The sequence below is a fragment of the Budorcas taxicolor genome, chromosome 4, assembly GCF_023091745.1.
Source record: "Budorcas taxicolor isolate Tak-1 chromosome 4, Takin1.1, whole genome shotgun sequence".
NCBI classification, from domain to species: Eukaryota; Metazoa; Chordata; class Mammalia; order Artiodactyla; family Bovidae; genus Budorcas; species Budorcas taxicolor.
The window spans coordinates 7,910,135-7,926,234 of NC_068913.1; the positions used below are offsets into that span (position 1 = coordinate 7,910,135).

Consider the following 16,100-nt stretch of genomic DNA (forward strand, 5'->3'; position numbering starts at 1 on the left):
GATCTCTTTGCCATCCAAGGAACTCTCAAGAGTTTTCTCCAACACCACAGTTCAAAAGCATCCTCCTTCAGTGCCCAGTCTTCTTTATGGTCCAACTCTCACATCCTTACATGACTACTGGGAAAACCATAGTTTTCACTCTACAGATTTTTTCAGCTAAGTGATGTCTTTGCTTTTGAATATGCTGTCTAGATTTGTCATAGCTTTCCTTCTAAGGAGCAAGGGTCTTTAATTTCATGGCTGCAGTCGCTGTCCACAGTGATTTTGGAGCCCAAGAAAATAAAATCTGTCATTGCTTCCACTCTTTCCCCTTCTTCTTGCCATGAAGTGATGGGACGAGTTGCTATGGTCTTAGTTTTTTAAATGTTGAGTTTTAAGCCGGCTTTTTCACTCTTTTTTTCACCCTCATCAAGAGCCTCTTTAGTTCTTCTTCACTTTCTGCCATTAGGATGGTGTCATTGGCATATCTGAGGGTTTTGATATTTCTCTGGCAGTCTTGTTTCTAGCCTGGCATTTCACATGATGTACTCTGCATGAAAGTTGAATACGCAGGGTGACAATAGGTAGCCTTGTCTTACTCCTTTCCCAATTTTGAACCAGTCCACTGTTCCATGTGCAGTTCTGTTGTTTCTTGACCCTCGGTTTCTCAGGAAACCTCTAAGGTGGTCTGGTATTCCCGTCTTCTTAAGATTTTCCACAGTTTCTTGTGATCTACACAGTTGAAAGATTTAGTGCAGTCAGTGAAGCAGGAGTAGATGTTTTTCTGGAGTTCTCTTGCTTTTTCTATGATCCAACGAATTTTGACAATGTGATCTCTTGTTCATCTTCCTTTTTAAACTCAATTTGTATGCCTGGGCTTCCCTATAGCTCATATGGTAAAGAATCTGCCTGTAGTGCAGGAGACCTGGGCTCAATCCCTAGGTCGGGAATATCCCCTGGAGAAGGGAATGGCAGACCACTCCCGTATTCTTGCCTTAAGAGTCCCATGGACAGAAGAGCCTGGTATCACGTGGTCCATGGGGTCACAAAGATTTGAACACAACTGAGGGCTAACACTACTGCTACTACACATCTGGAAGTTCTCAGTTCAGGTACTGCCGAGGCTTGCCTGAAGGATTTTGAGCATAACCTTACTAACATATGACATGAGTTGTATATAGCAGTTATACACTAGTTTGAACATTCTTTAATTGCCCTCTTTTTGCTTTATTGTTTTTAAATCGTAGTACTGCTTTATGTAGATGGGTTTTTATTATTCCATTACTTATCATTTAACCTGGTTTTTTACTCTTCAAGGTTTGCTCCTCGCATTTATTTTTATTTTTTTTTTGTAACTTACATATTTTTTCATTCTTTTTGTGTGGATTTGCTTCAAATTTTAACATTCTTAATAGCAGAACTGAAAGTTACTTAGTGTATATAGTACCTTCCAAAAAAGTGTAAGGACCTTAAAGACCTTTAACTCATGACCTGCCTTCATCTCTAAAGTTTTTGTTCCATAATATATTAGTTCTTTTTAAATTTTTTTCACTTATTATTATTTCAAAATGTCAGTGTCTGTTTAGATTCACCAATGGTTTCATCCATTTCTTTGCTTACCATTTACTCTTGCATCTCTCTTTCCTTTCATGTCATTTTTCCTTCCTCCTGTATTTGTTGTTCCACTGAAATCTGAAGACTCAGTGCTTTCTCAATTCTGGAAAATTTTTCTGCCTGAACAGTTTCGAAGATTACCTTTTACCCCATTTGCTTCTCTGCAACTCCTGTTTAGTATGTTTCAGATTATCTCGTTGATTTCTCTCTCTCTCTTACTTTTTTATATATTTTATATGTTCCTTATTCTGTGTGATTTCTTTAGGTATTTATTGTGTTTAATTATTCTTGCTGCAGCTTGGCCTAATCCAATGTTCAGTCTGTCCACAGTTTCTAATTCCAGTCTATTTTTTCTCCCTATGTTAACTGTAATGTAAGGTTGTTTTTCAGATATACTTTCTCTTTTATAATGATAGAAATTTCCTTTACTGTGTTTTCATTACCACTTCTTTATCTTTATGTGTTTTAAGGATCCTTGGTGTCATTTTTTCTATTTTAGGTAACTGAAATTGCCTTGTGTGAATCTCTTGACGGTCTCATGTGGCAGTTTGTTTCCTCTTCTGTAGTTTCTAATTTCATCCTGTACTTCGTAATTCTGGCTGCTAAGCAGTATTTGTCAGTCCTTTAGCAGTAGATACAGCCCCTTTGACTTAAGTTGTGTGTGTTTTTCTGTAAAGTTATTATATTTACTTTTGATTGTTCTCAGGCAAAGCCAACTTTTATGTTAATTTCTGGCTTGGTGATTTTATATCTCATAGAAAATACAACAAAATCCCACACCCACTTTGAAAGCAACTCATTGAGTCATTAGTAGTAGATAAACCATTAGTTTAGCTACTACTACAAACCATTCAGTTCAGTTCAGTTCAGTTCACTCGCTCAGTCATGTCTGACTCTTTGCAATCCCATGAGCCACAGCACACCAGGCCTCCCTGTCCATCACCAACTCCTGGAGCCCACACAAACCCATGTCCATTGAGTCAGTGACGCCATCCAACCATCTCATCCTCATTCGTCCCCTTCTGCTCCTGCCCTCAATCTTTCCCAGCATCAGAGTCTTTTCAAAGGAGTCAGCCCTTGGCACCAGGTGGCCGAAGTATTGGAGTTTCAGCTTCAACATCAGTCCTTCCAATGAACACCCAGAACTGATTTTAGGATGGCCTGGTTGGATCTCCTTGCAGTCCAAGGGACTCTCAAGAGTCTTCTCCAACACCGCAGTTCAAAAGCATCAATTCTTCAGCTCTCAGCTTTGTTTATAGTCCAACTCTCACATCTATACACGACCAATGGAAAAACTGTAGCCTTGACTAGATGGTCCTTTGTTGACAAAGTAATGTCTCTACTTTTGAATATGCTATCAAGTGGGTCATAACTTTCCTTCCAAGGAGTAAGCGTCTTTTAATTTCATGGCTGCAGTCACCATCTGCAGTGATTTTGGAGCCTGATAAAGTCTGCCACTGTTTCCCCATCTATTTCCCATGAAGTGATGGGACCGGATGCCATGATCTTCATTTTCTGAATGTTGAGCTTTAAGCCAACTTTTTCACTCTCCTCTTTCACTTTCATCAGGAGGCTCTTTAGTTCTTCTTCATTTTCTGCCATAAGGGTGGTGTCCTCTGGATATCTGAGATTATTGATATTTCTCCTGGTAGTTTTTTTTCCAGCTTGTGCTTCCACAAGCCCAGCGTTTCTCATGATGTACTGTGCATAGGAGTTAAATAAGCAGGGTGACAATATACAGCCTTGATGTGCTCGTTTTCTTATTTGGAACCAGTCTGTTGTTCCATGTCCTGTTCTAACTGTTGCTTCCTGACCTGCATACAGATTTCTCAAGAGGCAGCTCAGGTGGTCTGGTATTCCCATCTCTTTCAGAATTTTCCACAGTTTATTGTGATCCACACCATTAATAGTAGCTAATATTTGGTTCGCAATTTTCATTTTTAGCATCTTTTTCTCCCTGTCTTCCTTTTTGCCTTTTTTTTCTCTCTTGTTGTTGAAACATAGCTACGCAAGGTCTTTGCTCTGTTATTTTCATTTAGGTGATTTTTAGCAGGAGGATTTTCCAGAATATCTGGTGCATCATATGGTTGGAAATGGGAAATCTTTTTCTGTATTTTTAAGTGTCATTTCTGTCCTCTACTTCCATCTTGTCTGCTTTTATCAGTTAGAAATATACTACTATAAAAACCTTAATATGACAGCTAAATCTCTAATAAGTTTAAAACCTGAATTATGAATTATCTTTCATCTTTCTTCTAAAGAATCTCGTGTTCCAGTGCAGGTTTCATTTCCTATGGAACAACTACCGCTTCAGTGACCAACTCTGAGTTAAGAGTTGATCCTTTTGCCTGTTGCTTCAGGACTCATGTAGACTCTACATTGCAAAGTTAAATTTTTCTTTATTCTAAAGTTCTAGGATTGGTTATGCTTCTTAGGAGTAGATTCCACCTTCCAAGGAATTCAAACTGTTGTATAACCTTTTGCTTTCCTTCGTGATCTGAGTGTGTATACATCATTTGTGTTGGTGTTCCTACCATGAGAGGGATGACTTTGTGTTTTCATTTAATCTTCTTCAAGAGTTAAAAAGGACATTCTCCTGTAAGATATGGACATTGGAACATTCTCCTGTAAGATCTGGATACCCTACCTCTCATTTGCTCACTGAGCACCAAGATCACCAGTTTTTTCTGTGCAAATTCACAGTTCTTTCCATTTCATTCAAGATACTTTAAGCCTCTATCTCCTTTTCTTTTGTGTGTGTGTGTGTGTGTGTGTGTGTGTGTGTGTTAGTTTTGCTTCTTAATTCCAGTGCTATTCGATGACTGTAGTCATTTTCCAAAGAGATTCCCAAATATAGGTGTTAACCAGAGTTTTCCAACAGATTCTGTCTTAGAAGTGTATTGTTTGTAATAGCTGGTACATAATGAATTCTCCCCTCATGGTTATTGGAGCTCCAGTCTAAATCTGATCCTGTATAATGTATAGCATTTTTTGCCTGTCCTAGGAGTTCCATAATTTTAAGTAGTTGTTTTCTGGGCTTGCTGGACTAATGTAGTGCAAATAGTAAAAGCCTTCCTAATCACCTTTTTTACTACCTAACTTGGCATGATCATGGGAACAGATTGTGGTACTCAAAGGAAGCTCTTCAACTTCCCCATGCAGAAATTTATATATTTTACTATATATATATATTTAATTATTTCTTGTTCTAGTCTTGTAATCAATAACTGAGAACTATAGAAGATATTCCTTCCATATATGTTTAATGATTCTGTAAAGTTTGAAGGTAGGGGGTGAAGGGAATAGTAGCTTAGGCTAGGCATTATGATGTTTGTTCTGTAGTATTAATTCTTTTTTTGTTGTTCTATAGTATTAATTCTTATCTTAATTAGGTGATTAAACTATGAAGAATTTCTATAATCATGATTTGTTCTTATGTCATCCAAATTGGTCCAAAAGTTTTTGCTTTAAAATCTTTCATTCTTACCCAACTCAGAGAATTCCCCAATTTCACCCTTTATTTGGTACAGTCGTGAGACCTGTGTGAGACCCCAGAGACGGCAGCCCACCAGGCTTCCCCATCCCTGGGATTCTCCAGGCAAGAACACTAGAGTGGGTTGCCATTTCCTTCTCCAGTGCATGAAAGTGAAAAGTGAAAGTGAAATTGCTCAGTTGTGTCCGACTCTTCGTGACCCCATGGACTGCAGCCCACCAGGCTCCTCTGTCCATGGGATTTTCCAGGCAAGAGTACTGGAGTGGGTTGCCATTGCCTTCTCCGACTTAGCAGCAGCAGCAGTAACCATCAGCATACTCATTATTTTAAAAACTGAGTCAATGATTCAAGTAATTTACTTTCTTTCCATTTCTACCAAATGAGATACTTATCCTCACTCTGCTTTTTAGAAGGAAAACAGGAAACAGAAATCTGATTTGCATGATTATTTTTGTTCGTCAAGTCCAGTTTTCCAGATCTAGTTTCATTGTTGTTGTTGTTGTTTTCTGCATAGAATGTTAGGAAGCTAAGTGATTATGAGTGTGTCTCCTGAAAATTTTATTTGTAGTCTTGTGCTTCCATGGTAGCTCAGATGGTAAAGAATCTGCCGGCAATGCAGGAGACCCAGGTTTGATCCCTGGGTCTGGGAGATCCCCTGGAGAAGGAAATGGCAACCTATTCCAGTATTCTTGCCTGGAAAATCCCCTGGATGGAGCAGCCTGGCAGGCTACAGTCCATGGGCTTGCAAAGAGTCGGACATGACTGAGCAACTAACACTTTCACTTTTGCCCGATAGCTCAGTTGGTAAAGAATCCATCTGCAATGCAGGAGACCCCAGTTTGACTCCTGGGTCAGAAAGATCCGCTGGAGAAGGGATAGGCTACCCACTCCAGTATTCTTGGGCTACCCACTCCAGTATTCTTGGGCTTCCCTAGTGGCTCAGCTGGTAATGAATCCGCCTTCAGTGAGGGAGACCTGGGTTCGGTCCCTGGGCTGGGAAGCTTCCCCTGGAGAAGGGAATGGCTACCAGCTCCACTGTTACAGCCTGGAGAATTCTGTGGATTGTATAGTATGGGGTTGCAAAGAGTTGGATACGACTGAGTGACTTTCACTCACTATTTAAATATAGTTAATTACATACCAAACTTGTAGCTAATTAGTTTGTAAGCACTTCCTTAACTAAAAATAAATAGCAGCAAATTGGACAGAATTTATTAGAAATACAAGAAAACCATGTAGACTGTAAAATGTAGTAATTCAGTAATAGACTGATTGAATGCAGTATACTGAAAAACATTTTTACAATCACTTACAGAAATTTTCATGGCAGAAATATAATTTGAAAGATATCTGAGGAAGTCAGTAGATTGAGATACCCCAGTAGTGGTTATAGATCAACATGAGTTCCTTCATCCCTGCTTCTCACTGTGTTAGAATTGAATGTTAGCATAGAAGAACTGGGCCGAACTAACTGACTTACAGAGGGTGTTAACTCATAACCATACGTCATGCTTTACCAGGTAAAGCTTACTAGTCACTGAAAAGTATAAGCCTCTCCTTACTTTTAGGAGTCAAGACAGAATAATTATTATAAGTAAAATGGTAATTAATTATAGGTCAGAATTATGCCTTAATTATTTTGTAAATTTGATTTTTGAAACAGAGCTAGAAGTTTTAATATGGGCTGTGTTCCCTCTTGTTTTTAAATCTAATTTTTCTGTATGGAAAGAGTGGAGCAGATGCCTCAGCATATGCTTCTTAAAGATTCTTAAAGTACATTTTTTAAAGAACATTTAATTGTTAGAGTACATTTCTGAAAGTACATTTTATTTCAAAGTACTGTCTTATTTTTGCTCTTATGCCATAAAGAATCTACAGTGCAGGAGAACTGAGTTTGATCCCTAGATGAGGAAGATTTCCTGGAGAAGGGAATGCTATCCACTTCAGTATTCTTCCCTGGAGAATTCCTTGGACAGAAGAGCCTTGCAGGCTACCGGCTATGGGGACGCAAAGAGTCAGACACGACTTTAGTGACTGTAACACTTTCACATATTATTCCAAACCAAAGAGACCAAAAAGTTTGGTTATATATTGAAATATTTTCTCTGTGTTGTATTTGAAAATATTTGAGGTTTATATTTGAAATCTTTTCAGTTTTATAGGTGCTATTTATATCCTTTGAATTCAGAAAAAATAAGGACCTTGAGGATTTTTCCTGTTTCTAAAACATACGAATCCTTATTTGTTTTAAAATTTGCATTTATGCAACAATGATTTTTCATACTGTATTTCTGTCTCAGGCTAAAAATCTCATAGAGCGGTTTTTTAATCAACAAGTGGAAGTTTTGGGCAGACGTGCAGAGCCATTGCCTGAGATATACTATATTGAAGGTACCCTCCAAATGGTTTGGATTAATCGCTGCTTCCCAGGGTATGGAATGAATATCCTGAAACACCCACGATGTCCTGAGTGCTGTGGTATGTAATGAAATCTGATTTTATGATTTGTTCACTTACCTTCATTATGCCTAAGTGAATGTCTCTCACTTTTATTTACTATCATTTAGGTTTGAAGTAGTGTGTTTGAAAAGACTCAGCCTGAAGATTTAAAAGAAAACATCTGGCTTAATTCTGGCCTTGTTTTAATATTAGAGTAAAGAGGGGTTGGGGCATCAGGCAGTTGTCTGGGAGGAAAAACAAATGCTAGTTATGAGACACCTAGAGTTACTTATCTTAATGGCCAAACTATATTTATTTTAGAACCAACTTTTGAGGAGTTTACATTCATACAGCCTAGGTTAGGTATCTTTTTACTTTTTTGAAAAACAAGTGTGTGAGTTGCTTTACTGCCAGTCTTCCTCCTGGCCTTTGATCCTCCCACTGAAGGGTCTGAGCTGCTCTCTGGATTTCCTCCATCGTGTGCTCTTATTGAAGCATCTGTAGAGGCTGTTAGCATGGGGACATGGATGCAAAGTCTTTGAATTTCTAGTTTCAGTTGTTGATTGAGGCAGTTGATCCTCAGAGACTTTCTAATAAAAATACCACTAAATTAGTACCATTTTCCAAGTCTCCGTTTCTTCCCCTTCTCTTCTGTTATCTTCTGTTAGATGAAAAACCTGTTCATTTGATAGAGCTCTAAATATTATTTTTACTTTGTTTTACTTAACTTGGTTAGATTTTGCTCTGTTTTTCATAATTTTTTTTTGTTTAGGAATATGAATTTTGACAAAATGTTCTGAAAATTTGTCTTAGGAAATACAAATTTAACAAATAACACACTTACAAGTACCAACCTAGTGACTGTTTTGCCAATCTGTGCTTACATGTATCACTAGAGCACAGAAAATGATGAACAAAAGCCTAGGAATGCCAAACAGTGAAAACAAAACCCGGTAGTTTAGCTGTCTATTAAATGCATTTACATTATCCATCAATAAAGTCTTTTAAGACAAGCTAAAACATTTAAATAGTTATATATCATTAATTCCAAGAATTTGAAATAGTTAAACGTAGCTCTTTCATGTGAAATAATAGGTTTCATCATAATTATTATTGTGATAATAATTTCATCATTAATTTTTTTGCATTTATAAAAGTTCAGATAGTGTAATTTTCAGATATTCTCATTTTACCATGTAATTATAACATTCAGGTTACTATGTGTTATACTGTTTGATTAGGTTAATTAAGTACCTCTCTTATTCTTGACAACAGACACCACTGGAAGTATAAATAAAATATGTATAAATCTCTGAAATTTTTCCGGCTCTGAAATGTTCTCTCACATGCATGTCTTGGCCCACAGAGCTTAGCGATACAGGAGATATATCCAGGAAACAATTAGTGAACAAGAGACCACTACACCACAGAGAAAAGAACAGAAAGGGGATTATATAAAGCAAACCAAATTAGAGATAGGATGGATCCTAAAGGATTAATGTAATTGGCAAAAAGGCTTTCTGAGTAATTTGACCCTTGAGGTAGGACTCTGAAGATTCTAGCTTAACAAGTACCACCCAAACAAGGGCATGATTGAGCTTCAGATTTCTGGGGGGATTTCACTTGACTGGGGCTAGAGGATTAGTATCAGAAGGGCATGGCAGGCTTTGAGAGCAAAGTGGGAGAATTCAAATTTAATGTGGCAGTATGAGCTGTATCTTTGAAGAGAGGAGAGAAATAACATTTATTTCTTGAATTTTATGGGATCATTATCATTGCTCAGTATACTTATCAACTAATGATTTGTTATATTTCCACTTGTGTCATTCAATGATAAATAAATATTTTAATTTAGATTACTTTTGTGTTATTATCATCTCTGTTAGACTACTTAAGCAAGATGGAGCTCCCTTTTTTGCACAGAACTCATTAAGTACAATGTGACCTTCAAGTCCTCGTCAGATACAGTTATTTTTGTCTATATCATATGAGGCTATCATTCTAAAAATTTTAAAGAGCACATGTTACTCAGAAACACACTTACTTGTTCTGCAAATTGAAAGACTCTGTAAAATATAATGGACTTCTCTGGTGGCTCAGTGGTAAAGAATCCACCTGCAGTGGCTGAGACGCGAGTTTGATCCTTGGATTGGGAAGATTCCCTGGAGAACAAAATGGCAATTCACTCTAGTATTCTTGCCTGGGAAATCCCATGGACAGAAGAGCCTGGTGAACTACAGTCCATGGGGTCGCAAAAGAGTAAGACCCAACTTAATGACTAAACAACAACGTAAAATACAACAATACTTACAAGACAAAATTAACATATTAAATGAACTTAAAATCCATTCAAGTGTGGAATGAGATACTAGATAGAAGCACATAAAATGTATGAGGCACTGTGTAAAATAACTTGCTTCCAAAATGAAGACAGTCTATGTTCAGCACAGGTTGAGTAAGCAGATCTATTATGTGAGTTTATTTACTTTCTCAACAGTCGGTTAAGTAAACAGTGATGTTTTGGGTTTTTTTGGCTATTTTACTTTACTCATTTAATTTTCACATCTAGACCACAGATAAAGATGGTTTGCTTATAAGCCTGGAAACATTTCTACCTCGACTATTTATCATTTCTAGTTAACTTAGCATTTTAAATTGATTTTTACTAAAAAACTTCAATTTCACATTTAGCATTGTTTATTATATGCATCATTTTGTCTATGATTTTGACATGAATAATGAATAAGTTCTAATTTGTGAATTATAGATATCTCATAATTTCATAAATTATATCATAAAAATACTGCAACCAAAGTCCAGCTGGAATATTATACTGTTTCTGATAGAAATTTTTTACAATCCAGATTCTAAAATATGTTTTACTGTGTAATTCCTGTGGTATCTATTATTTCTGTAAGACTCTGTATATCTTGTTTTCCTCTTTATTTTATTCCTATTTAACCTCATCAAATAGCATTTTTGGACATAATATCCCACTCCTCCTTTTTCTTCTTCTTTAATCTATGGCAGTGTCTTAAAGTTACCTGAAAGTGAAAAGTGAAAGTGAAGTCGCTCAGTCGTGTCTGATTCTTTGTGACCCCATGGACTGTAGCCCACCAGGCTCCTCTGTCCATGGAATTTTCCAGGCAATAGTACTGAAGTGGATTGCCATTTCCTTCTCCAGGGGATCTTCCCAACCCAGAGATTGAACCCGGGTCTCCCACACTGTTACCTGAAGATCTTCTCAAAAATATATCCACGGTATGGGAGCCAGTCAGCTACGTTTATAAGTGTCCTAGGTGGATTGATGTCCACGACAGTTTGAGCCTGCTGAATATTGGTACTGATAAAGCAGTGCCTAGATGGGATCTTTCCTCCTGCTGAAGCAGTTGACTGGTTGTCATTGATTATAATGGGTGAAGAGAGGGCTTTCTGACACTTTATGCAGCATTGTTGTTTTCTGTTACTTTCTTTATAAATAAAGTTTTCTGTTGCACATCCAAAGCTTTGGGGAGTCCCAGGAAACTTTAGCAAGATTATCGTGATGATACAAAGTCTGTGTCAGTAGTTAGAAATAATTAGCTTACAGGGTAAACATTGGATAATTTTATTAATTAAGGATACTTTCACACTTCAATTTTGCAGTGAAAGTAAATTATTTAGGAGATATAGGTACTTTTAATAAGGCATTTTAGACTCTAAAAATTTATTCTGCTCACACATGTAACTGTGAATTCTTACGCTAATTTTATATCCAAGCACCAAGAAAAATAATAAGAAAAAAAGCTTATGTCAGCAAAGCAAACTTTAAGGCAAGAAGTCTTATTAGTTACACAAGGAGGCTTTACATAGTGATGAAAAGATGGGTCTAAAAAGAAGAGGTGACAGTACAATATTTCTGAATTTGTGAGGGCTTAACATAGGTCTGAAATACATGAAAATTGTCAGGTAATACTGGCATATAAAGCAATATAGAGAAAATTAAGATTGGACTCAGCTAAAAATCACTTACAGATGTATTACAAACATAAATAGATCAAGAACTGTAATCATTTTAGAATATAACAAGGAAATATCACATCTTCAGCATCAGAAAAAGACTAAGATCACTGATTTTTATAAAAAAAGGTTGTTAGTTTTGTCTGCATAGAAATTAAGTACTTAGGTTTATCAAAAGATATTCCAAAGAGAAGATAATCCAAAGAGTGGAAACTATTTGTAATGGATATAACCATCAAAAGACTAGGTCATATAAAAAGCCTATAGAAAACATTTTTGAAAAAGACAAGACAATTTTGAAAGAATGGAAAGAGGTTTGAATAAGTAATTCACAAGAGAGTAATTCCAGATGGTCAATGGATCCGTGAAAAATGTTCAACCTTTTTGTAATCAGGAAAATGTAAATTAAAAACTAAATGAGATCCTACTACACAATTATCAGATGGGCAAAAAGTAAACAGTCTTAATACACTATATGGTTAAAAAGCTGTGGAGACTTGGAGTACACTGCCTGAATGGATGTAAATCGTATCCCTGGGGAAGCAGTTTGGCATTATTATAAACGTGATGATGCACATACTCCATGATCTAGCATTTGACTCTCAGGAAAATTTCCTCACAGCATATGTTTTCATAGTCCCAAACTAGAGACAACCCAAATGTCCATTCAGGTTAAAATGTACAAATAAAAGAGTGATCTGTTCATATAATGGGAGTGTTATATAGGAATGGCTATAATGGGTGAATGGGAATTAGAACCGTGTGGATAAGTTTTATAAACATAACTGATGGAAAAGAAGCCAATTAACCACAGTGTAATCCATACAATTTGGCATAGCTGAACTGTGTTTTACGGAGACTATTTATGAATGCTGAAAGCTAAAACCACAGTGCAGTCAACGGAAATTATCACTGTGACACAGAAGACTAATGCTGACTTGTGATGGGGACAGGGGATGAGTGGAGTGGGACACAGGAGCAGTGTTGAGAGGTGGCAGGCTCCTATTTATGTTCCTTAATTGTTTCTAGACAGGTCTTCTGTGCAAACATTCATTATATTGTACATTTATATCTTATTTTTTGTGTGTGTTAGAGTTCATAATAAAAAGGTCAAAATTTAAAATTTTCCTTTAAAGCTTGAGCACCATTGTTAAAACGCTAAAGGCATGCTAAAGAAAAACATTCACAAGTGTTTCCTTTCTCTAATAATTCAAATTTATCATTTGTGTATGGTATCACCTGATCTTTGTCTTCATAAATTTATAATTTTAACAGAGCAATATCAATAAATGGTTCTGCAGAAATAATGAAGTTATTGTGACTTTTTTTCTGTTGACCATTAAGTTATAAATACAATTCCATGTTACTCTACTCTGCATATTACTCTTATTAAAAATAGCTAACTAATCATAGGAATTATATTTAATCATTTTATGTTAGAAATTAGATTATTTCCTTTTTATTATTGTATTAAATGTTTACACTTTTACTTAACCAGCTTATATTTTTTTAGTTACTTCTTTGTATAAATTTATAGAAAAATGAGTATTAATCATAAATAATGGACATTTTGATATTTTACATTTTTTGCTGTGTTTTATAATAGTTTAGCATGTTCACCCTATCTTAATCTCTCTTACAGTACATGTGTAACAGTGCATGACAATGTTAGAATGTATTGCAGTGTTATAATGTATATGTAACTACAGACATTTTGGTATGTCTTTTAATAGATTCTGAGTATGACTTTTCAAAAACTAAAAAGCAAAATTTTATAGCCCTTTGAAGTAAGGACCATGTCTCTCACCCTGCTGCATGTGCTTAGACTGATTCCTTGTCTGGGAGATTTCACAGGTCTGCCACTCAGGACTTGTTAACTGGACAGCAGTCCTTTGCACTTTTCAACCCTTCCTTCTCTTCGCTCTCCCTCACCGCTCTTCTACCGCTCTTCCACCTCTCATGTTTAGAGGTTTCACCCAAACTTATCTGCTTAATTTCATTGCCACTGTAATTTGGATTTCATTGTTTTTTGCCTGAAATGATTATAGTCTTTTCCTAACTGGTGCCCCTTTCCTTTTTCTCCTTTTCAGTCCGTATACCACATTGCTTCTGATTATACTTGTAAATTCCAAATGTAATCATTTCATTACTTTAAAACCTTCAATAGTGTCATCCTTTACCCAGTGCTACATATTTGTGTCTCTTTAGGTAGATGTTTCTGAATACTTTATTGTTCCACTAATGCATTAGTCTGTCTTTTCAACAATTAGTTACAACTTTTAATGAGTCTCAGATCTCTGATAAGCCATGTCCTTATGTACTATGAGAGCTTCCCTGATAGCTCAATTGGTAAAGAATCCGCCTGCAATACAGGAGACCCTAGTTTGATTCCTGGGTTGGGAAGATCCCCTGGCAAAGGGATAGGCTACCCACTGCAGTACTTTTGGGCTTCCCTGGTGGCTCACTGGTAAAGAATCTGCCTGCATTGTGGGAGACCTGGGTTCGATCTCTGGATTGGGGGGATACCCTGGAGAAGGGAAAGGCTGCCCACTCCAGTGTTCTGGCCTGGAGAATTCCATAATCCATGGGGTCACAGAGTCGTACACAACTGAGCAACTTTGACTATGTGGTATGAGGCCCATTGCCTCTCCAGTCAGACTTTTTAAATCATCCTGTCAAGTTCTATAACAATAGCTGTTGGATTTTGATTGTCACTTCATTAAAACTATCAGTCTCTTTGGTAGAACTGTCATCCTACCAATATTGAGTCTTCCAGCTCATGAGCATGATGTGTGTGTATCTGAGTGTGTGTGTGCATATGCTTGTGCATCTTCATTGAAATATATCCCATTAAGTTTTCATTTAAATGTATCCCAATTATAATTGTTCTTATAGATATCTTAGAAATATTTTACTTAGATTTCTATCTAGGTAACTGATTGGTTTAAACTTTTTGTTTTGATATAAAATTTAGACTTCAGAAAAGTGAAAAAAATAGTTCAAAGAATTCCTCTATACTTTTCACCAAAGTTATATCCCCTCAAATTCATATGTTGAAACCTAATCCCCAGTGTGGTTCTATTTGGTGGTGGGGTCTTTGAGAGTTGAGTTTTGTATACAGTGTAAGAGTCCAACTTTATTGTTTTGCATGTGGATATTCAGTTTTCCAGCACCAGTTGTTGAAAAGATTATGCTTTACCCATGGAATGGTCTTAGCTTCCATGTTGAACATCAGTTGACCATGTATGTGAGTGTTTGTTTCTGGGACCTCTGTTTTGATCTGTTGGTCTGTATATCTGTGTTTATGCTAATATCACACAGTTTTGATTACTACAGCTTTGTAATAAATTCTGAAATCAAGAAGTGTGATTGATCTAAATCTTTCTTTTTCAAGATTGTTTTGTTATTCATGGATCCTAGAGTTCCTTGTGGATTTTAGGATGAGTTTTACTATTTCTGAAAAGAAAAAATGACACACTCAAATTGTGATTTTGATAGGAATTGCTTTGCATCTGTAGATTGTTTTAGGTAGTATTTTTATCTTAATATTTAAGTCCTGCAATCCATGAACACGGGATATCTTTTCAAATTTTTGTCTCCTGTTTCAAAACACTCTTTCAGCAGTGTTTTGTAGTTTTCAGTGCATGAAAACTACAAATTCAACCTTCTTGGCTGAATTTATTCCTAACCATTTTGTTCTTTGTTATTCTATTTTAAGTGAATTGTTTTCTTGACTCCCATGTTGGATTATTCATTATTGATTTCTAGAAATGCACCTGTTTTAGCATATTGGTTTCATATGGTACAATTTTGCTGAATTTGTTTATTGGATTTAGTAAGTTCTTTTAAAGTTGAATATTTTATACATGTAAGATCATGGCATCTATGAACAGAAATAATTTTATTATTATTTTAAAATTATATTCATTTATTCTTCTTACCAAATTACCCTGTCAAAAATTTCCAGTATGTTGAATATAAGTGGCTCTGGAGAAAAAGCTTTCAATCTTTAACTGTTAAATATGATATTAGTTGTTAGTTTTTCATATATGACTTTTAAGAGAGTTTTCTTCCATACACAGTTGATTATTGTTATTATGAAAGAGTATTGACATTGGCAAAATGTTTTGTATGAATTGAGATGAGCATTTTTTTCCCTCCTTTATCCTGTTAATGTGATATATATATTTGATCAAGATTTTGTATGTTGGATCATCCTTCCATTCTGGGAATAAAACCCACTTGGTCACAGCATACAGTCTTCTAAATATGTTGCTAAATTTGGTGTATTTTGTTGAGGATTTTTGTCAGCATTCATAAAGGATATTGGCTTAATTTTCTTGAGGTGTCTTATATGGCTTTGGTATCAGGATAATGATAACTTTATGAGTTAGGAAGTGTCTCCTCTGCATTACTGGATGAGTTTGAAAAAGGAATTATGTTGCCTCTTTAAATTTTAATAGAATTCACCAGTGAAGCTATCTGGCCCTGGGCTTTTCATTATGAGGAGATTTTTGATTGGTAATTTAATGTCTTACTAGTTACAGGTTTATTCATATTTTCTATTTCTTTATGT

General features: G+C 36.0%; 1 protein-coding gene across 1 annotated transcript in view; it reads left to right on the plus strand.

The window, feature by feature from the left end:
- The window catches only part of ZPBP (zona pellucida binding protein), a 127,250-nt gene that overhangs the window by 76,066 nt on the left and 35,084 nt on the right, over positions 1-16,100 (plus strand). The window contains exon 7 of the mRNA XM_052639235.1: positions 7,387-7,564. Coding sequence (XP_052495195.1) covers positions 7,387-7,564 — 178 coding nt within the window. The remainder of the gene's footprint in view (positions 1-7,386; positions 7,565-16,100) is intronic.